The sequence below is a fragment of the Cydia amplana genome, chromosome 4 (genome assembly GCF_948474715.1).
Source record: "Cydia amplana chromosome 4, ilCydAmpl1.1, whole genome shotgun sequence".
In the NCBI taxonomy this organism is placed as follows: domain Eukaryota; kingdom Metazoa; phylum Arthropoda; class Insecta; order Lepidoptera; family Tortricidae; genus Cydia; species Cydia amplana.
The window spans coordinates 680908-703325 of NC_086072.1; the positions used below are offsets into that span (position 1 = coordinate 680908).

At 37.8% G+C, this 22418-nt stretch overlaps 1 protein-coding gene across 4 annotated transcripts in view; it reads right to left on the minus strand.

The window, feature by feature from the left end:
• Nucleotides 1–13373, minus strand: part of LOC134663056 (solute carrier family 12 member 6) — a 443704-nt gene extending 430331 nt beyond the window's left edge. For all 4 annotated transcript variants that reach the window (XM_063519357.1, XM_063519354.1, XM_063519356.1 and 1 more), the window contains exon 1: nt 13159–13373. In XM_063519357.1, coding sequence (XP_063375427.1) covers nt 13159–13276 — 118 coding nt within the window. In that variant the 5' untranslated portion in view covers nt 13277–13373. The remainder of the gene's footprint in view (nt 1–13158) is intronic.
• Nucleotides 13374–22418: the final 9045 nt, after the last annotated feature.

The window sequence follows — 22418 nt, forward strand, 5'->3', positions numbered from 1 at the left end:
CCATAGATACCCCACACGTATGGGTTTGATGAAAAAAAATTTTTTGAGTTTCAGTTCGAAGTATGGGGAACCCCAAAAATTAATTGTTTTTTTTTCTATTTTTGTGTGAAAATCTTAATGCGGTTCACAGAATACATCTACTTACCAAGTTTCAACAGTATAGTTCTTATAGTTTCGGAGAAAAGTGGCTGTGACATACGGACGGACAGACAGACGGACAGACAGACGGACAGACAGACGGACAGACAGACGGACAGACAGACGGACAGACAGACAGACATGACGAATCTATAAGGGTTCCGTTTTTTGCCATTTGGCTACGGAACCCTAAAAACGGAACCTTATAGTTTCGTCATGTCCTCATCTATCTGTCCGTATGCATTTTACTCGGAAACTTTACGATAGGTATATTTTAACGAAATTGGTAATGTAGGTGTATTTTGGGAGCCACTAGTCACTACTAAGTTTAGAAGTTAAATATATTTTATGGGAGCACTTTTCCCATGTGATTAAGAGTTTAAAAAATGTCAAAGTTGGTTTATACTAGTACTAATTTTGTTTATATGTTTAATGCTTCTACATGGTTCGGTTTTTGGTTTCCTTCACATGAATTTCAGTTATCTTAGAAATGTGGGATCTACTTACTTACTTAATCACTTACTCCGTTGGCTCAGCGACCCAAAATGAAACTTGGCCTCCGACACAAGACAGCGCCACTTTTCTCGGTCCTGTGCGACCTCTCGCCAATTGTTGAAGAAGTTCGCGCAGATCCGCCTCAGATGTGGGATCTAGTAGTAGTTAATCTACGGCTGCAAGTCAAAGTGCTTGCTCCTTATTCAAGTCACATAAATGTGTCAACGACTGGTGCAAGTGCCCGGGTGCCGACTGACGTAAATATAAATTTGCATACAGCGCGAGCTGGCAGGTTAGATGTCGGTTAAAACATATTTTAAAGTATGGCAGCGAATTTCGTATTCAAAACTAACGAATAGAAAATAAATGAAAGTATTAACAACTTTTAGGCTGATGTATAATTATTATTACTACACATCGGTAACTCGTGGCATTTAGGTAGCACTTAAAAGATTAGTGATGAGCACACATCGGTAACTCGTGGCACTTAGGTAGCACTTGACAGTTTCTAACAGACTAGTGATGTGACAATGTTCTTCCTATACGAGTCGAGAAAAAGAAACCACTAAAAAAAGGAATTAATTAAACTAATCTACTACCTAAGTGCTACCTAAATGCCACGAGTTACCGATGTGTTTATTACGTTTGAATAATTAGGTTTTAGGGTATTTCAATAATATTAGCATATTCGAATATGATTACGATACGATAATAGTAAATTCATTTCGTATCTACGAGTTACGTTTTCGAACGAAATATTTAATAAAATGTCTTTAATATTTTCTTTTCTTTGCACGCAAAATGTTGACTATAACGACTGTTTCATAATGCTTATGATTTATTGATAGCAATCTAGCATTGCGAGCCTTCTGTGAATGGAATTCATAACGGTTTGAAATTTAAATACAAACTTTTTAATATTTTGTTTTGGTCTGCCTTCATCCCTTCGGCCATCTGTGATATTCCGTGGGTCCCACTCAGTAGCAATTTTGATCCACCTTTCTGGGTGTTCAGAATGATGAGAAAATGACAAGTGTCAGAGATCAATGAAGAAAAAGAGCGGAAGCCTTATACCGGCAGTGCCAGTGGGACACTCAAATAGGCTCAGTAGGAAAACATCATTTTTTTTACTGTCTAACCATAACGGTTCTTAAATAATAGAGCATGGAACATGGCGTAAGCTTATTGGTTATGGGATTCTGATTGTGAAATCAGGCATCCTTCGGCTATAACTGAACCCTAATTTAAATGGATTTAATGTAAAGACGATAATGATTCAACTCACTATGTAACTATATTTCTATGTATATAACTTGTTTTCAAAAATTTGTTGCTGTTAGTAACAATTGAAAAGTACAGTTGGCGATGCAAGTTTGTACAGTAACGGCGCGATTCGGAAAATGAATAAGAGATTCACTAGATATGAATAGTAAAGATATGTGACGTTCCACGGCAAAATGTACCTACCATTGCCCCGGCTGAATATTGGAGCGGCGTTAATAATATCGTAAGCCCCAGCTGCCATAAGGTACCTTTTTCCGTGGAACGTCACATATCTTTACTATTTCATATCTAGTGAATCACTAATTCATTTCCCGAATCGCGCCGTAAGTCAAAAACATTATTTCAGAGACGTTCACATATTTGAGCTTCGATATCCACTCGGTTATGATGTAAAACACGGTCATAATAGAAATGCGCACGCAGGCAGGTGCAGCGAGTTATTTTTAGCTAGATTCCAGAACGTTATGGCATCTGAGAACTGATACTAAACAGAGTAACGCTGCCTATTATTTTTGAACACAAAAAAATCTTTGGCTCGTTATAAGCTTCAGAACCTTAGTTGGTATAGCGGTGGCGAGCTGGTGTCCAAAGAACCGCGAGTTTTGATCTCGTTTGAGATGATGGCTTTTATTCAAATAATTGCGATTTCGTTAGCAGACAGTTAAGTTACTTACTGTCAACTACAAAAAAAAACACATCAACAATTTCATTTTGGGGGGACACATCTGTAATACAATACCGATGCCTCATCGCTTCACATATTTTACTATGAAATAAAATAGCACGTAATAGCGTAAAATACCTCGCACGTTTCGAAAACGACTGCCGTATTTATTCCAGAGAAAAACTGGCTAAAGTTGATATATCAATATCTTCTATCTAGTTTTACGGACCCGCACTTTTGGTCTTGTTTTTCCACTTTACGTTTGATACACTAGTCACTCAGTACGAAGCATTGTTAAAATATTGAAGTTGTAACTCTGTCCAGTGTTTTACTTCCGTGTTTACCCTTTGTGGGCAGATGTAGGGGAGACGCTCTACCATGCCATTGTACTCGTATGTAGGAAAACACTCCGCTCTCTCAGATATCTGAATTTTATTACAACGAAACCTTTTGTGATATATGTTACTTTAAAATTTATAGAAGCAAGTATGCTGTGATCTTGTTTCGTTAGTTTGTACGGTCAAGGAATTTAATCACAGTGACAATAGTATGAGGTCCCTAGCGACTTTCATATTGATTGTCACTGTGATTGGACCCTATTAATCAGTTATTAGATATTACTATAGTTGACTAATATTTTTAGTAACAAAAATTGATAAAAAGGCTAGAATAGATATTAACGGTTGGTTTCGTGTCCTAGAGTTGCGACTTCGAGTCTTATACGAAGCAGTGGACTTTCCACCTTTCTTTTTGTTCAAAGCATTATAGTCTCTGTTTAGACAATACAAACTGCATAACAACCTTTTCTTCAAACGTTTCGTCACATTTCAAAAATACAAGTGCTTCGATATACACGCATCAGCTCCAAGAGCTGAGAGCTAGTGTATCAAAATAAATAATAAAATACAAAACTAAACCAGATGGTACAGTGTTGTGAATAACGCTTATTTTTAGGCTTAAAGACTCGAGCCCTCAAGACTCGTAAGTCTTGAAGACTTCACTATACTTGAGAATTGTATTTATTTATTTTACGCGTATGGATGTAAGTAATCGTCTTTGCCGCTTTAGGCGTTAAGACTCGAGAATCTTAAGGGTTCGAGTCTCTAAGCCTCGAAATGAGCGTTATTCACAACACTAAGATGGTACCGTGATATTTCTCCCAAAATTACATTGTAGCATCAAAACGGCTTTCCTAAACAACTTCCAAAATGGTAGCAGAGCAGAAAAACGCTTTTAAAAACCTTTTAAAAGCCGCTAGGCAGGAAATAGCAATCAATCTTCGAATGAGTCTGTAGCAACAGCAATACTCGACTGGCCATCGATGGACCTTATTTATTTAGAATAAGGATTACTATGGCATGTGCACATATTTCTAATACAAAGGCAAACAACGGCAAGGCGAATTAATTTTCGATCAATGTCACCAGCAGATTCCACGTATAGGACCAAAATTCCAATACTGCAGTATGAGGCAATGATATCGTATCCGTACAATATATCCTACTAGATTGCAATTTAAACAAACGGATTGTTGTAACTCATTTATCTAAAATAAATGGTAAATAATCACGTTTGTTGTATGGGAGCCCCACTTCAATATTAATTTATTTAGTTTTTAGTAAGTATTTGTCGTTATAGCAGCAACAAAAATTTATCATCTGTGATCAACTGTCTAGCTATCACGGTTCATGAGTTACAGCCTCATGACAGACAGACGGACAGCGGAGTCTTAGTAATAGGGTCCCGTTTTTACCCTTTGGGTACGGAACCCTAAAAATGTTGCTCAAAACAATATATTGAACGGCAACGAAACTAAAACAAAACCAGATTCTGATTCGGTCCCTGAATTCGCTCTTTCGTGTACGCAGTTCCAGTCAAGTTTAACTAGCGAACACAAATGCTTTGTTTACTATAACGAACTGGTTCGTAAAATAACTTCTAGGAATCATAAAGGTAGCATAAGGGATCTGGATCATTTGGGCGGGTCAACTTTTTTTTGGTTGTCATTCTGGGTTGTTGAACAAGTGACAATAGTGGCACAGTTTGTTAGCCGAAAGTATGATCACATTAATATTGATAGATAGACCAATATGAAAATAGCTTTATAGCTACTACAAAGAAACATGTATGCTAAATTTAATCCCTTAACACAGCGGTTCTCAATCTTTTTTTTTGACGGAACCCTTTTGGAAAGCGAAATACTTGATGGAACCCTACAATAAAACAATAGTTTTTAGAAGTGCATTTTTTTATTAATAAGCATAATAATTATGCTTATTTTATTACTCTAAATTATTCTAAATTCTTGCGGAACCCCTGCAGGGGTGTCGCGGAACCCTAGGGTTCCGCGGAACACACTTTGAGAATGGCTGCCTTAACACATGTCATAATAAAATATTTGTTTGAATTTGAACTTAAATAGCTGTCAATAGAGTTGAATAAAAATAATAACTGGCATATATGGTTGCATATTCGGTAAAGGGTTAAATACGAGTAGTTACTCGTAACATAAAACCAGTAGTTTAAAGATTCGTTATTTCCCCTGGACACCTAGGTGACTTTAACCATGGTAGAGTGAGTGACACTACAAGATTGATACACAAATTTACATGGTACGAGTTAACATCTTGAACTGAGTATTATATAACAACGGAACCTAATAAGTCTAGACGCCGGATTCTTGTCGCGATCACGTGACAAAAGGGTGATTTGGGGAGTAAATGGAACAGTACCTATTAATTAATACGGATTTATTAAGATAAGATAATACAAAAAAAAAGATTAAAATGTCGACGTCGCTCTATTGTTAACGGACTCTCCGTAACAGATCAACAGTTGTTCTAAATGACTTGCGGTTAGGCTACGTCTTCTAGCAGAATAATGGAACAGAGGGACGAAATAATTGTATACCAAAAAAATATGACGTACTTTTTATGTTATCTTATAATTTAAGTATTATCTTGTTCTACCATTCCATTTACTCCCCAAATCACCCTTTTGTCACGTGATCGCGACAAGAATCCGGGGTCTAGTAATAACTAAATAAATTGACATGTGATATTTAAAATATTATAAATAAATGACTATGACTATGACCACACCTCGGACACTGGCGATCAAATGTATGAAACAAACGCGTTCCTACGCACACAGCCTAAGCTCGTGTAGGTGAACGCGTACCATGCTTGTGTGAGTGAGATAAGACATTGTAGGGTAACTGTGAGGTAACCGAGAGCGGGTCTCAGCGGGTGGGCGGCACTTTCAACGGGAGGCAGGGAGCGTCCATACTGTATGATAGTACTCTTTATTATACTGTGCTATGACTATGAACATAGAAGATACAATCATCATAATTCATATGTATCACTATCATAATGAAAAATAATAATTTCTAATTGTTGTATAACTTTTGCATGAGTTATTAAATAACATATTATGATTACATCATATACAGTATTTTGCACTAAATCGTATGTTTCATATTATTTTCACGCAAACAGTATTATACTTCATTATCACAAAAACAAAACAAAAATCACCTAAAGCCACGCTCCCATTCTAATCTCAAAGTTGAATGGAGTAAGATTTGAATTTGAATAGTTCATTGTTTTAGTTGTGTGCGTGAAAATGTTTTAAAACAGGCGAATAATTACGCAAATCAGCAAAGCATGCTATCACATGACTAGGGCCGATAACCTGACTGACCCAATATAGGGTGACCACGAGGGTGACAAATATATAGTTATTGGCCACTATTACATATCTAGTAATTGGCCACTCTTAACAATAAGGCTTCAATTGGCTTGTTTCTTTCTGATTTTTTAGGAACGGCCAATTAGTATTAAATTGTACAACGGGACTTAATACGCGATTAAGTCCCGTTGTACAATTTAATAATGTGTAAAATCGTGAAAGTTTAAATCAGTGGCCAATTACTATGTACATAGTGGCAAATAACTATATTAACAGTCGACAAAGATGGTTTTTCAAATACAGACTTATTAACAATTTTTAATGATTCACGGTTAATTTCACTAGACTTATAACGACCGGGATATGAACGATCGATATAAGTCTAGACTTGAATTGAATTGTATAATTGTATACTAAGTAATATTTTCCACGTCCCACGTGATGGTAAGCGGATACCGATGCATAAGGGCACTAAACCCCCTTGATGACTAGAACAGGCTCTTTAAAATTTGTTAAAAAAAAACTTTTTGTAACGAGTTTTTTTTTTCAATTTGATGTTACTTAGCTTGAAACAATAGCTGGACTCAATCACAGTGACGCAAGCTTATTTATAATATTAATAAGCCTTTTGTCTATTCATTTTAAATTTAGATTACCGGTTAAACCGAACAATGCTTGCCAAAACTGGAAGGGTCGAACAATGTTAATTTTCTATTAGGTAAGTAAACAATTTAATTATGACACAATACAAGTCACAGATTTAATATCAACTAGCGACCCGCCCCGGCTTCGCACGGGTTAACAAATTATACATAAACCTTCCTCTTGAATCACTCTATTTATTAAAAAAAACCGCATTAAAATCCGTTGCGTAGTTTTAAAGATCTAAGCATACAGACAGACAGACAGACAGACAGCGTGAAGCGACTTTGTTTTATATTAAGTAGTGATACGTACTTGAAACATTTTTTTGGCTTTCAAGAGTCTTGAATTGAGCAAGCATTGGGGGTATTAATTAAACTAGTTACCTAATAAGATATTTTTAGTTCAAATCTATTGGTACTCAACTAGACTATTTTTGGAAATAAATTACTGTACAAACGTCTTTTTGTAAGACAATGTGTGACAGTTTATTTTTAAGTCGATACTTTTTATCTTTCGTCAGTGTTGTATTTCCGGACTATTCATTAAAATAGTTATTCAAAAATATTCTTTGAGATACAATAACACAAGGGAGAGAGTGTAAATTCAGGTCTATTGGCAATAAACCGAACTACACCCGTGAAAACCGGACGCGAGGAACGATGTTTTTAATTACTACAATTAATGGTGTTCCCGGCGTTATACACTGTCGTGGCAATAGGCATGATGAATTGATGACACATGTTGAATTTTATAACAAAATCTAGTAAAATAGATAGCAAACGAGCAATTTATCACAATAATGTGGATATTAAAATAAAATATTGAAAAATTACAAAATTACAGGACCTGAAAGTTTCAAAATTTAAGTTTTTTTTAACTTCCAAAAACGATAAAAGTAAGGGTACCATTCGATTCCTTACATTTCACAAAAAAAAAATATTGTATAGCAACTATATACATAAACGCAATATTTCACCGACAAAAACGCAATTTTCTTGTTTTGTCCATACTACAAGATGGGCGATGACGTCACGGCCTCTGGCCGTTTTGTATAGGGCGTTTCGCGAGTGAAGTGCGACTGTCGGACTTTGACTACAATTTCTGACTTTTGTGTTACTTTAATGCAATGGGTCCCATATGGACATTTGATCCTAAAAACAAACCCGATCGATTGATACCATAAAAAAAAACCGGCCAAGTGCGAGTCGGACTCGCGCACGGAGGGTTCCGCACCATCAACAAAAAATAGAGCAAAACAACCAAAAAAACGGTCACCCATCCAAGTACTGACCCCGCCCGACGTTGCTTAACTTCGGTCAAAAATCACGTTTGTTGTATGGGAGCCCCACTTAAATCTTTATTTTATTCTGTTTTTAGTATTTGTTGTTATAGCGGCAACAGAAATACATCATCTGTGAAAATTTCAACTGTCTAGCTATCACGGTTCGTGAGATACAGCCTGGTGACAGACGGACGGACGGACGGACGGACGGACGGACAGCGGAGTCTTAGTAATAGGGTCCCGTTTTTACCCTTTGGGTACGGAACCCTAAAAATTAGTCATGTAGCCTATTGGCATGTGACCGTTAAAAAATATATAGCTGGCACATAAGGTAAACGTACTGGTGCTCGACGCGGTCCCTGTACATGTCATATTGAAACTTAAGTTATTGTCAATAGAGGTGACAGCAGGGTGTCATCTATTGGGCATTAGCATGTCGAGCACTGGTACGTTTACCTTACTATACTTATTTTTTAAACACAACTTTGGCTGTTCTTATTTTGATTCTAACTCAACATCAAAAGTAGGGGATTAGAATACGTGTTAAAAGTATCTACTATTCTCTAACAGCTTAACAAAAATGAATATACATATCTCTATAATGTAGAACATTTCTTAGATTCTGATAAGCTTAGAATAAATTTAAAAGTGGAGTGGAATCTTGGACGCAATAAATTACTGTCTTGGAATCGGTCGCAGACGTTTCTGCTTGTTAAAAATTAAATTTGGATTCTGACCGAGAGTTTTGAACAAGTACCTATATCTCTATTTGGAAAAGTATTCCAGGGTGGCAGATACTATTTGATGCTGACTGTACCTACCCGTTTTCATAGGTACCCAATAAGTATTAAATTCCGTACGTGCCTCAGCGGAATCTCGCAGTCTCGAATACGTTTACAAGAAAGCACTGAGAATTGTTCGGAAAGCTACTTTACGATTCAAAACGAACAGATGGCGGGTGAAATATTGCATGCAGAATTGATCTGCAGTTTTGCACAACTTACCAGTAAAGTGTCAAGAAAATAACCTTTAACGAAACTAAAGGAGTTGCAAAACTGTATGCCACCATAGAGTCATGGTCTCATCAACAGGTCCAATCCATCAAATGTAAGTTTTAGAAAACAAATCGACAGGTGACAACCAAAACTCACTTAATAATTAAAACAATCAATCATTGACTTAGTTTCCATCTAAATAAGAGAGGTATAAGTAATAAAAAGTCTAATCGAATTTAAACTGTTGTAAGACATACTAACATTGAATAATTTTACGGTTTAGACTCACTTGTTTTAAGTCACTCGCGCGACATGTTTCGGAGAGCCTAGGTCTCCTTTCTCAAGCACTAACAGTGCGAGCAGCGTTCACGACGGCGGTGTATCGCGTACTGCACATGTCGCGCGAGTGACTTAAAACAAGTGAGTCTAAACCGTAAAATTATTCAATAAAAAGTCTGATATTTTTTGAAGTGAAAACTTCTGTAGCGGCGCTGGGCACTTTTTGAGGTGGGGAATAAATGATAAACTCGAGACAGCGTAAGGCGATCACGTGACCATAAGGGGCGTAAGGTGGCCACTCATAATTTGGATGGCATTTAAATCAATAAAGAAATACTCAATGTTATTTGACATTTATGTTGCGGACTCCTTTTCAAGACTCTTTACCTATGTTCAAATAATTTGACGTTGTCATGGCAGTATGTAAATAAAGTTTATTTATGTAAATTAAGACTAAATAAACATGTCAATGAAAAAGTGTGATCTTATTTGAGAATGATAATAAAATAATATATAATAAATAAATATAATACCTCCGCTAAACGTATGTATCGTGTTACCGGGCGTCGGTAACATAGTGAGGTGAGTTTTCACTTCTATCGGCACTCCCGGAGTGCAACCCTTGTTGTTTGTTTGTTTGTATCTACCATGTACCTATGGAGAACATTTGTTTTAAATTATGTTGCAAAAACGTACTCGTGTAAAAGACTTTGAATGTAGATAATTATTACGTCTTTAGTCTAAAAACATGAGCTTCCAAAAACTCAATCTACGAACCCACATAGTAATACAGTGCAGTTCAAATTCCTCGCCCGACATGCAAACTGCGCTAATAGTTTTACAAGTGAGTGCATAAAAAAGTGCAGCGTGACCATAGCGCTCTGAAAAGCCTTAACTCTAGTGTGTGTGTGTGTCGCAGTCGGATCGTATAATCCGCCGTATTACATTACGGCTAGCCGTTTTATAAAACAGGGGCGTTTTGAAATGCGGCGGTTCGACGATTAGCCGGATTGAATGCGGCTGAATGAAAATCCGCCGGAATGTATTCGGCGCCATACGTTCGCTTTGACAGTTTTTAGTTCCCATTTTTAACAGTCGTGGCGCTGCCTGACATAACAACAACAAACTATGAAAAACACTGGGGTGTCCATCAAATCTGGAGTTCGTCGGACTGTTTCTTTTCAAAAAACATTTCCTTCGCAACTTAAATAGACGGAGCCCCGCTATTTCTGACCGATTTGCCCTTCGGGCATCTGAAGCTACCTAACGAACCTAACCTACCTACCTATTGATTTAGTGAGACGTCCGTGAAAACATTACACTTTGGGGAAAAAAGCGTAGGTAGGTAAGTAGGTTAGGTTCGTTAGGTAGCTTCAGATGCCCGAAGGGCAAACCGCCTAGAAATAAGAGCCCCGCTTGCGGGGCTCCGTCTATTTAAGTTGTGAAGGAAATGTTTTGGAAAAGAAACACATGTAGTGCGGTGGGACCATGGTAAAAATAAATTAAATTACAAACATTGTCAAACTCCGGTTACGTAGGCGACCGAAAGAACTGGTCACTCTACAATCTAAATAGTAGATACGATGCGGCTAAACGTAGGCCGCCTTATTGAAGAACGTATCGCAATGACAATCCGGCTAATCGTCGAACCGCCGCATTTCAAAACGCTCCTGTTTTGTAAAACGGCTAGCCGTAATGTAACGTATTACATTACGGCGGATTATACGATCTGACTACGACATGTGTATAGGGTCTCGTTTTTAGTACACTGCGTTTTATTTCAGCGTATAAACTAAGGTACGTGTATTAATGAAGTGGTGTATGGCTTTTATATACGTCATAATAATATGCAAAACAAGCAGCCAGAAATGCTTGCATTATGCATGTATGGCACAGTATTATAGGGTTCCGTACCTGACAAGGAAAAAACGGAACCCTTATAGGATCACTCGAGCATCTGTCTATCTGTCCGACCATTCCCCCCTTTATCTCCGAAAGTACTAGCTATAAAATTTTGAAAATTAAGATAATGAGAAAGAATTCGATGTATGAAGTATTATAAAATAATATCTTTTTTACATATCGCAAATTACTGAAACAAAAATACTTTTTTTTTTTTTTTTTATGTTAAACTGATCGGCGATTGGCTCTAGACACACCTGATGGAAAGTGAAGACAGAGCCTAAGATGGAGCTCACCGGTTCAGTAATAGCCTATTCACTCTAGCTTTAAAGAGACCGAGGTCATATTTCTCAGGGAATACGGATGACGGGAGCGCATTCCATTCCTTAGCCGTCCTTACCAAAAAAGACGAGGCAAATCGTTTTGTGCGGACAAATGGGATGTTAACCACGAACGGGTGCATTCGCTCCCCGCGCCTGGACGTCCGATGATGGAAAGGGGAAGGTGGAATCAGGTCATGCAGCTCTTGTGCGCATTCTCCAGAATTAAGGAACAAATTAAGGAAATAGTACAACCCGACTTAAAAGTCTAAGCTTCGCAAGCTTTTTTAATATACCCTTCCACAACTGAGACGAACGACTAATGACACCTTGACACCTCATACATCGTAATCCATCAAGCAGTGAACGTTGTAAGCCGGGCCAATGGATTAGATGTACATACACCGGTTAGATAAGGTAAGATAAACATGAGGGTGAAAGAAACACTTGTAGGGAAACCTCATACACCTCATACAGTTTCTTCAAAATAAATTATATTATTTCTTTTGCCCGACATTACCGTACCTATATATTTATGATCCAAAAACTTAACCCTCCTTTAGCAATCTGGTAAAAAAGGTAAATAATATTTATTGCTATTCAGAAAGCATGTAATATAATTGTGATATAAACATTCCGCGTGAACGGAAAGAGCTCAAAGCGATTCTAATAATACAAGAAACACTTCTAATCTAATCTGTCAGTCAAGTCACGAGCTCAAATACATAAGAGACAGGTATAAAATAAAGAATGCTGATGCCTAGGCACAGTTCATTTATGTTAAAGATTTTACGAATTGACTTCTTCCTGATGATGAAAGAAGATTTTTGCTAATGTATTTTCTGCGCTAACGCTATACCGATGCGATGTCAAGCGGTGCGATTGTAAATTTATCTCCAATAAGTTCTTTGAGCACAATTAATCATAAAATATTTTTTTTTTAAATCGTTTATTGGTCACACTTTGATTTTCTATGAGACACACAGTTTTTTTATATATTAGTGTAGTATTAGTCCTAATAATACTCTAATTAAAGTTCAAATATATATGACACCTATGCAACTGTAACTTTTTTTTTGTTAGCCTGGTTTATTGTCCCACTGCTGGGCAAAGGCCTCCCCTCCCTTCCTCCACTCAACCCTGTCGTTTGCATTTTCCCGCCAATCCGGATAAAATGCGTCCAAGTCGTCCCGCCATCTCCTCTTTGGTCTGCCTGAACCCCGGCCTGCACCATCGATGGTGTTCCGTGGGTCCCACTCGGTAACCACTTTGGCCCACCTTTCAGGGTGCATGCGGCAGACATGTCCCGCCCAGCCCCACTTAAGCTTAGCGGTCTTGGCACCTACATCTACAACTCGAGTTCTGGAGCGCAGTTCCGTGTTTCTGATTCGATCAGTTCTGCGAACACCTAGTATACTGTAACTGTAACTTAACCTGGATTTACTCTTAAACTATTCTCACCTGAGTCAGGAAGCAGCTTCCCTTTAAGCTCCACATCGCTCTCCGCCGACGTGGCCCCATAGTTCTTGTACGTCTTCGCCGGCTCCTCCGACTTCGTCACCTTAAATCGCTCCGACATCTTCACTGCACTACACTTACACACACTAGTTACGACACTGGTTACGTTACACACACACTGGGTTACGAGTTACGTTAGATACACCTATCACGGTACACTGGTTATGCTACACTATTTTGTTTACGATATTTTACAGCGACTCTAAATCATTGATCACGATTTACGCACTGGTTATGTTCTACACACACTGGTTTCATCAGTTACTTTACTTATAATTATTACTATATGTACGCTGATTACGATTAAACACTAGTTTGCGTTTCAAAGCACAGTTATGATATGAACACGGTTACGAAAGTACACAAAAAGCGTACTTTGAGTTTCGATATGCGCACTTGCGATATGTACACCGGCTAACTTATACCTACGACTTGAACATTTTATATACTGGTTACGATATGTACACTGGATATGTAAACACTTCGCTGCCTGGTCGACAGTCGGACTGCCCGTCAGTCATCCATTTTCCTGAAATAGAAATAATGATAAATAAACATGACAATTTTATTTAATAGCAACACTACCAACATATAATATAATTATTCAATGTTAGTATGTCTCACAACGTCACAACAGTTTAAATTTGATTAAATTCGACTATCAACATATTGAATTGATGCAGTACGAAGTGTCAGTGGCGAAGAATAATAGTCTATTCATAAAGAAATGATATTGTTATAAATTTGTTTTTTGGTATATGTTACTTTTTCATATACCTATTGCTAATTTTGACGGTGATACAATTTTCCTAACAAATATGCTTAAAAAAATATGTTTCGGTATAATCAAATCTGTCCTAAAAAATTACTTAACCGAACGCAAAACGTAAAACGTAAACGCAAAATGGACAATAGGGACAAAAAGAGTATAAGGTAAACAAAAACAATTGTGCCAATTTGTGTTCCCTTAATTATGCCCGCATGTGTACCATAGTCAACACAATTAGCTGTCTAATTATAAGCCCTATTTCAAAGGTATTAGGGCCCACCGAAGTTCAGTAAAGAGTGTTGCTTTTAGTACCATTGTGGACACAGTAAACTGAAGTTTTTTGAACCGTATTACGAAGACATAAAGGTCACGAATGGTCAGTTATTGTTGTTAGTACAGCAAACAATGCGATTCGTCGTCCTTATTTGCCCAATAATTTTTGGAAGACACACAGGGGTGTGTTCGTAATGTAGTACAGAATACATGTTTGCAGGGAGTGTTGATTTAATAATGGATACAGAAAAATAGGTTATAGGTACGCCGTGATTCGCATTTTATACTTACTATATAAAGTTAGTAACGATGTCTATCTGTCGGTCTGTCTGTTACTCTTCACGCTTAAACCAACCAACCATCTAAGTGGTGGCATGGAAATGTTGTCGCGTAAAGCGATGGCGGAAACAAGCGGCAGGGATTATAAGGGCATTTTCACTTAAAAGTGTACCACTTCGTTTTTTCGAAAATCTATCAACTTTTGGGTTATTTCTACCCAGAAATCAGAATCACGAGGACTAACATTTAAAGACAAAAAAATGTGTCCTAAAAAAAATTCAGATTTGTAACGCATTTTCACATGTACGGACCGTTACAAAACTGACACCCAAAATTTGTATGAAAAACTGGGGACACTTTTTTTCTTTGTCTCATTCAATAGTACTCGTGATTCTGAGTCTAAACATCCCAAAAGTGATGGTATTTCGAAAAAAAAGTAAAGGTACCATTTTTTCTGAAAACCCCCACCCCCAAAACTATTGCCCGCATAGCGAGGTCTGCAGCTGACTGTGACTATACATGAACATGATTTTAGAGCTTCTTCCAACTTATTGCTGAGTCTCAGATTGTGCCTCGATCACTACTTGTATTGCAAAACATATTCCAATCCAGTAGCGAACTAAAATCAATCGAGAATCGTAAAACATAAGGTTCAATTTTGGGAACTTTGAAACTAGACACGATCTTCATAAGAGGCGTATTTTCAGAATAATTTCGGTGGTAGCAATATTATTTCAGTACGAATTTCCGATCTGCTGAGCTACTTGAAAAACACTCATTATCATCATTATTCATCTTCATACTAATGAGGATGAAATTAATGAAGGCCCTTAAGGCTAGGTACAGTCGCGTTCTTAAATTATAAACTTGACTGTACTACTTGCCGAAAAATATTTCAATATTGAATAATAGAATATGGGGAATTCGAAGGCAAATTTGTCAGTACATATGTACTTATGACATACTAGTAGTTGCTACAAAATGCTACAAAAGTAGTATAACTGAAATACTAGCCAAGTGCGTGTCGGATAATGCATAATGGAGGTTTAAACCTACAAACAATTCATACAAAAGTCTATACAAACATAAGAGCGAATCTTCTTGGAAAATATTTAAAAATAAGGCTTATTTTCTGATTTCTAACCGACATACCCCTATCTCCAGGATCCCTAAACGTGTAAAACGTTGTGGACAGAGGGGCACCGCGAAAACCGAAATTTGCAACTTCTGGCGATCTTTCTCTGTCACTTCTTCATTGGAGTAAAAGAGAAAGATCCCCACAATTTGCGAATTTCGGTTTTCGCGGTAACCCCTCTGTTTAGTGTTAATGATTTTGACTGCATGTGATTTATACGCTGTTTCAGAATATTCAATTCACCATAGCGTAACGTAATAAACCCGAGCATAACTTCCGGCACATAGTAGCATCAGCAAAACTCAAGGATTCAATCAGGAACTTGAACGAGTAAACTTAAACTTTGTGCACTTTAAGATACAGTGTAGTTTCCAATGGCGGACAGCATGGCTGTAAAATTTTGTGGCTATGTGACTCTAAATATACTTTGTTATGAGCTCATGCACCCGACCTAAAGTATAATCCTGTTTGAATACTATTTATACACGCATATATAGGTAGAGTGACATCCTTATTGTGACTCGTATGTGGTGCAAGTGATATCGAATCATCGACATAAAAAAAGAGATATTCATGCGAATTTTTTCGCCGGATTACCACAAGGTCCATCCAAGCTAAGTGTAAAAATATGGGTGCATACATGATACTCAAAAATATGTCCCATAGCTCTTATGTCAGTGAATTAAGAAGTATGGGACATATTTTTGAGTAATAAATGCAGCTTGATAAGCGATTTTTTTAAAGAAATGGTTGTAAATGAGGAGAGGAATCGTTTGATAGTGAGCAATCACCGTCGCGCATGGACACCTACACACCAGAGAGGTTGCAAGTGCGTTGCCGGCCCTTAAGAAGGGAGTACGCTTTTTTCTTGAAAGTCCCAAAATGCCACTGGCAACAAATCGTAAAAAAGCGTTTATAGCGGCGCTCTCACACTTTGTTGCTGCGCCAGCGCAGAGTTTTCTACGTCGAACGCGAACAGACGGCCTAGCCAAAAGGTGACGATCGCTATCGCTTCGCCATCGAATCACTTTGTGTCTCTCTATCACTCTTCCATATTACTCATATTAGTATGAGAGTGACAGTTGCGTTTCGTTCGCTACGGAGCGTTAGCGATTGACATGTTGGCTACGGGGCCAGATTTTCTCCCCTAGAAAATTGACGAGTGATTTGCACAACCAGAACACTTAAGCGACATCGCCCTAATTGTTCTATTAGCACGATCAATTGCCGATACGTGTCCAATAGCGAGCGGCCACCAATACGGATCAATTGCAGCCGATTGCCCCTGCGCATACCGGATCGCGTCGGTGTCGGTTGGACTCGATTTATATAGAAATTCCGTCATGGGTATGATGGGCACTTGAACTTAATACTAAAGGGGCCCACTGATTACCAGTCCGCCGGACGTTATCGGCCTGTCAGTTAGAACAAAAAGTTGACAGTTCCGAACAGCTGACAGGCCGATATCGTCCGGCGGACTGTTAATCAGTGGGCCCCTTTAGGTGCGTTTGAGTTTTACTTGGGCTTGATTTGATTAACCGTACCCCACATACCCAATATATACCTACAGACGTAGTATTGGGTACAGTCGCCATCAGATATATCGGAGCAGTGAAGGCGCTCACAAATATGTGAACACGCCTCTATTGTCAGGGCATTGGAGTGCGTGTTCAGATATTGTGAACACCTTGGCCGCTCCGATAGGCGACTGTAGATACATTGTCATAAATATAGCCCCGGTCTGACGAGGGCTTAAGTAATGAAAGAGATGACTTTTAATTATATAATAACGTTTATTTCTAACTAATTAACGTACCGTACTAACGTTTATTTGTAACTAGAAAATTATAGCCTTAAGGCTAATTTACAGCCCTTAATTTTGGGCATGTCTATAATAGTCTATAGAAGAGGCGTGAACCTAATAAGGAATATTACGCGAAACTCTGCGTAGGGGGCGCCACTCCCAAGTCACAATCTAAGGGTCTACCACAAACGAGAGTCGAAATTTTGTTATCTAACCTGTCTCACTCTTGCATATTCGAGCGATAAAGAGGTAGATGGCTGTTTCGATAGGTATCCCGTTTTCCGGTAGGCCCTTTGTAAACAAACAAACCGCCTTGATATATCAATGACATATTTAATTGTCTGTGAAAACTTGTCAAAAAACAGTTTAAAGTACAGTATGTATAAGTTACTCTATGGTATACTTAAGTCGCTAGTGCTGCACTCTAGCGGCAAGACATTGCAGTAATGCTCCCTATTACCACTGAATGTAGTACCTTTAAATTTTCCGCCTACACAATTTTTATCGGATCGATAAACGACAAACACGTGACATATACATAATACATACCTATTCATGCTGAAAAAGAAATCAAGGGAAACATTGACAAACTTTCGTATTTACAAACTTATAATTTTAGGAGCAACTTCTATAATGTCTAACATTTTTCCTCATTCATCATAATTAATTTACAATCCATCTAAAGTTTTTAATATTTGGTATTTGGTCTGTATACAAACCTTATGTAGAGAAATAAGTTAGAGTGATCTTAATTACACGAGGAAGAAAGTTTTTGCGGATTATATAAGTCTTAATTAAGGTCAAAAGGCAATGATTTAAGGTCTTGATTGTTCAGTATAATCCAAAATAATGACAATGATGATAATGAAAATAATGATAATGACAATTATCAGATTTTATAATATAGGAAGTATATATCAGATTTCCTATATCATTTTTTATGATATAGGAAGCAAACGAGCAGACGAACCGCCTGATGGTAAGGTACCGTCGCCCATGGACACCCGCAACACCAGGGTTGTAAGTGCGTTGCCGGCATTTAAGACAGGAGTACACTCTATTCTTGAAGGTTTAAAGGTAGTATCGGTCCGGAAATACCGCGTGTTCGGGGTGAGAAACTCATACATTTGTAAACGATCTTTAAGTTATTTATTATTTAACGTCGTTTATATGCCTTTATTTAGAGCTTGTTCGAGGGTGAGAAAATCGTATCGTGTGAACGATCCTTAGCTGTTTATTATTTGTTACATGAAATATTTCTGCATTGGACTGTGCGCCCGCAGTGTATAATTGGCTCACTGCAGTAGGTAATTTTGCAGGCTAATGCATTTGAAGAAATTGTGGCACTGTCGAGGCAATTGACTTTACCTATATATTTCCACAGTTTCCCGTTGACCACGATCGCTGTAAAGGGTTCGAAACGCTGCCGAAGAAGAAGATTTTCTTCTTCTTCGCGTTGTCCCGGCATTTTTGCCACGGCTCATGGGAGCAAGGGGTCCACTTGGCAACTAATCCCATGACTAGGCGTAGGCACTAGTTTTTACGAAAGCGACTGCCATCTGACCTTCCAACCCAGAGGGTAAACTATTGGGATAAGTCCGGTTTCCTCACGATGTTTTCCTTCACCGAATAGCGACTGGGTAAATATCAAATGATTTATAACGTATGTTGGACAAATAATTTTGTATTTGTAAGACTTATACTGAAATAAAAGTGGAAAATTCACTATCTTGGGTGGGGCTTGAAGCCACGACCACCGAATTGCTAGCCCGGAGCTCTTCCATGTGAGCTACCAAGACCTTACCCAATACAGCGCATATTTCCACCATATATGAGCCTTAGGGAGGCCCTAGCGACATCTACCGTAAGGGTATTATACTAAGCTTCTTAAACGGCCTTCTTAAATTCACCAGTCACGATGCGCTTTCCCATACTAAATTAAGTTCAAGTGGTCATCCCTTTTAGGTCAGTGGTCGTGGGTTCAAGTTCTACCCAAGCAGGCGTGGCTCCGCGATTTCGTCGCTTTGCTACAGGTAGCTAAATGTACATCCGTTTCACACCAATTTTGGTGGCTAGCCATAAGCCGCGCGTGGCGCTGTCGCCACCTAGCGGCCATATCTGTGCTAGAGACGTAACAGACGCGTTTTGTTAGAGAGTGAGTCTTCTGTACCTAGTACTATTATTTATTCTGTGTCCCAAGACAGTATTTTTTTTTCCACTTTTTAATTTGTTTCTAAGCTTAATAGCATCGTTTGCAGACGTTTTTCTTTGAGACAAAATTAATCAGACTTATTATAATGGTCGAATATAGCGAAGGGGTAAGAAGTTTATTGTGAATGAAAAGGGGAATCCCAAACGACAGCCGAGCCGGGCAGATTTCTTGCCAAGACTTGTTGATATAAGCTTGATAATATATGCTCATTTTGGACCTTATTACTGTGGCGTGAGGTTCACATTGGCGTGGTTAGTTTTAGACATGCTGACTCAAGCCGGGTAAACCCTTGTGAAACGCCTGGCTTACAAGTTTAGTCAAAATACGAATAGTTGCCATATATTATTATTTTATTATGATAGTATAAGATTTCAGATAAAACTGTTGTATGCAATTGAATTTGCTAGTAGTTTTAGACTAGACATATAACATAAACTAGTAAATACAAAAATAGTAGTTTATGCAACAGTGATATAATAAGGGTTCTTAAAATTCAAGGGTCGAAGTTACAAAACGAGACGTAGTCGAGTTTTGTAAAAAAAGACCCGAGAATTTTAAGAACCAATTATGAGCTGTTGCATACATTACTTTTTCTATGACAGCTGCAGCAAAAAAAAAAAAAAAAAAAAAAAAAAAAAGAGTTATTATTAAAAAAAAAGAGTTATTATTTAAAAAAAAAAGAGTTATTATTGTAAATGAAAACATACCTCTTTCAATCAAGATGATCGGAACTTGTATCTTTAAAAAAAATAAAGCAGTTGTATTATACTCATAAGATGACTGCTAGCAGTCATCTTATGAGCCTATAGACAAAGCATTCAAATGACATTGCTTTAGATATCACTGTCAGTCATTTAATTGACACATTTAAGTGCTGGAGTAGAAAAAATATCTAAGCTGAGTGAGTTACAATACATTTCTATAATTTCATTTCTTTTATCTTATATTGGCTGTCGACGGTGTACAACCAGCAACACTCCTAACTGTACCTACATCCTTGGACTTTATTATAAACGGCATAAGGTCCACCGATGTAGGTACAGTTAACAGTGTGGGCGACGGTACCGGCCTTTGCTTAAAATAAAATTGCACGCCATATACTATTTTACATTATTTGTTTGTTTTCCCGTCGTGTTTTTAAATACCCCTTGAACGCCACCTCTACCGAGTTCGGCGCGACATCCTAAACCTTGTTGGAATGCATGAAGGTTGATAATGGGCTAAACCCGCGCGCGTCAGTTGACGCCTTTGGCCGTGAAAGGGTTAAAAAAACGGAAATCTCCAATTCATTTATGATATTGATACAATGTACCTATTATGCCTACATTATTTAATGCTAAAGTGTCATTCTATGGAACTTGCTAACTATAGTTTGTCAAAGGACTCTGTCTCATTTCAAACATAGACAGAGAGAATCATACTATCTTTGTCTTACACTAGTACTCGCACCCAAAAGAAAAGGATGAGTACAGTTTTTTTTTGTTCTTATTTAATGACAATTAGGTTTGACCAACTATATGTAAACAAACCGCCGTACTGACATTTGCCTCTGAATGTCAACTTACTAGTTACTTTTGTTTACATAGTTAGCAAGTTCCATAGAATGACACTTTAAGTACACGCCACACTTTGATTGTTCTAAAAGTTTCATTGCGAAAATGTTTCAATAGAGACGTTACATCTCAATTCGACAATCATCGGCCGACCTCTGCACTATTCGACAAGCATCATTGACAGCCACTTGACTCTTAAACTCAATACATTCCACTTGAAACACTTTGGGTAATCATCTAAAAGCTCTACTTGATGTTTTGTTCCTCTTATGAGAGTTGGAAATAGTTATTCGTTTAAAAAGGGTCCTTGTTTGCTCTTTGTCCTAATATTGAGACCCGAGCAAGCAAATGATTCCAGAAAAAACTTTGAGCGTTAAATTAAATTTCAATTAAATTTTGCTGCGGAGTGTTTCACTCAACATTTTTCAAATTTTATCTCTCACACGCAATTTTAAAGTCTATTCCATTAGCTCACGTAAGAAACAACTCAAATTTCAATCAAATTAATAAAACACAGCTTTGAACACTAATTTCAAAGATGCCTATCATGTGGAAGAAAGTGTATTAAATACCAAATATTAATTTTAAAACTTTCTGATTAAACTCGTGTTTTGTGGTCAACGAATACTTAAAACCAGTTTTATAGTTATACGTAGGTACACTCAGAATCAATTAAACTGTAAGCAGCGATTTAATAACGGAGTTTGTGCACGGACTTACAAAGTTCGCTCAAGTACAGCAGGCGACACAGCCATAACGTGTCTTTATAGCCAGACATTAGTCTCAGTTGGCGAAACTTGGGTTGACCTTAATTGCACGGTAGGCAACACAGCAGCTAAACTGTCGTTAGAGCTACGTTCACTCCCACTGGGTTAACTTGGGTTGACTTGGGTTGTACAGTAAGCAACACAACTACAAAATGTCTTGAGTTCTACGCTCAGTTAAGTTAGCGAAACTTGGGTGGCATTTGAACTGAACTAGCCAAAGTCTTGGTACTGAAATCAACGTACCGAAACGTGGTTGCTAAGGCAGACGGAGTGGACGCAATTTCAGCTGAATAGAGGTATTAGTGAGTATTCGTAAACCTTATTAGTGAAAGCCTGAAAGGTCACGTAAAGCTCCTCAACAGAACTTAGGGTTGTAAAAATCTTTTTATTTTAGTTTCGTTGTAAAAGGCT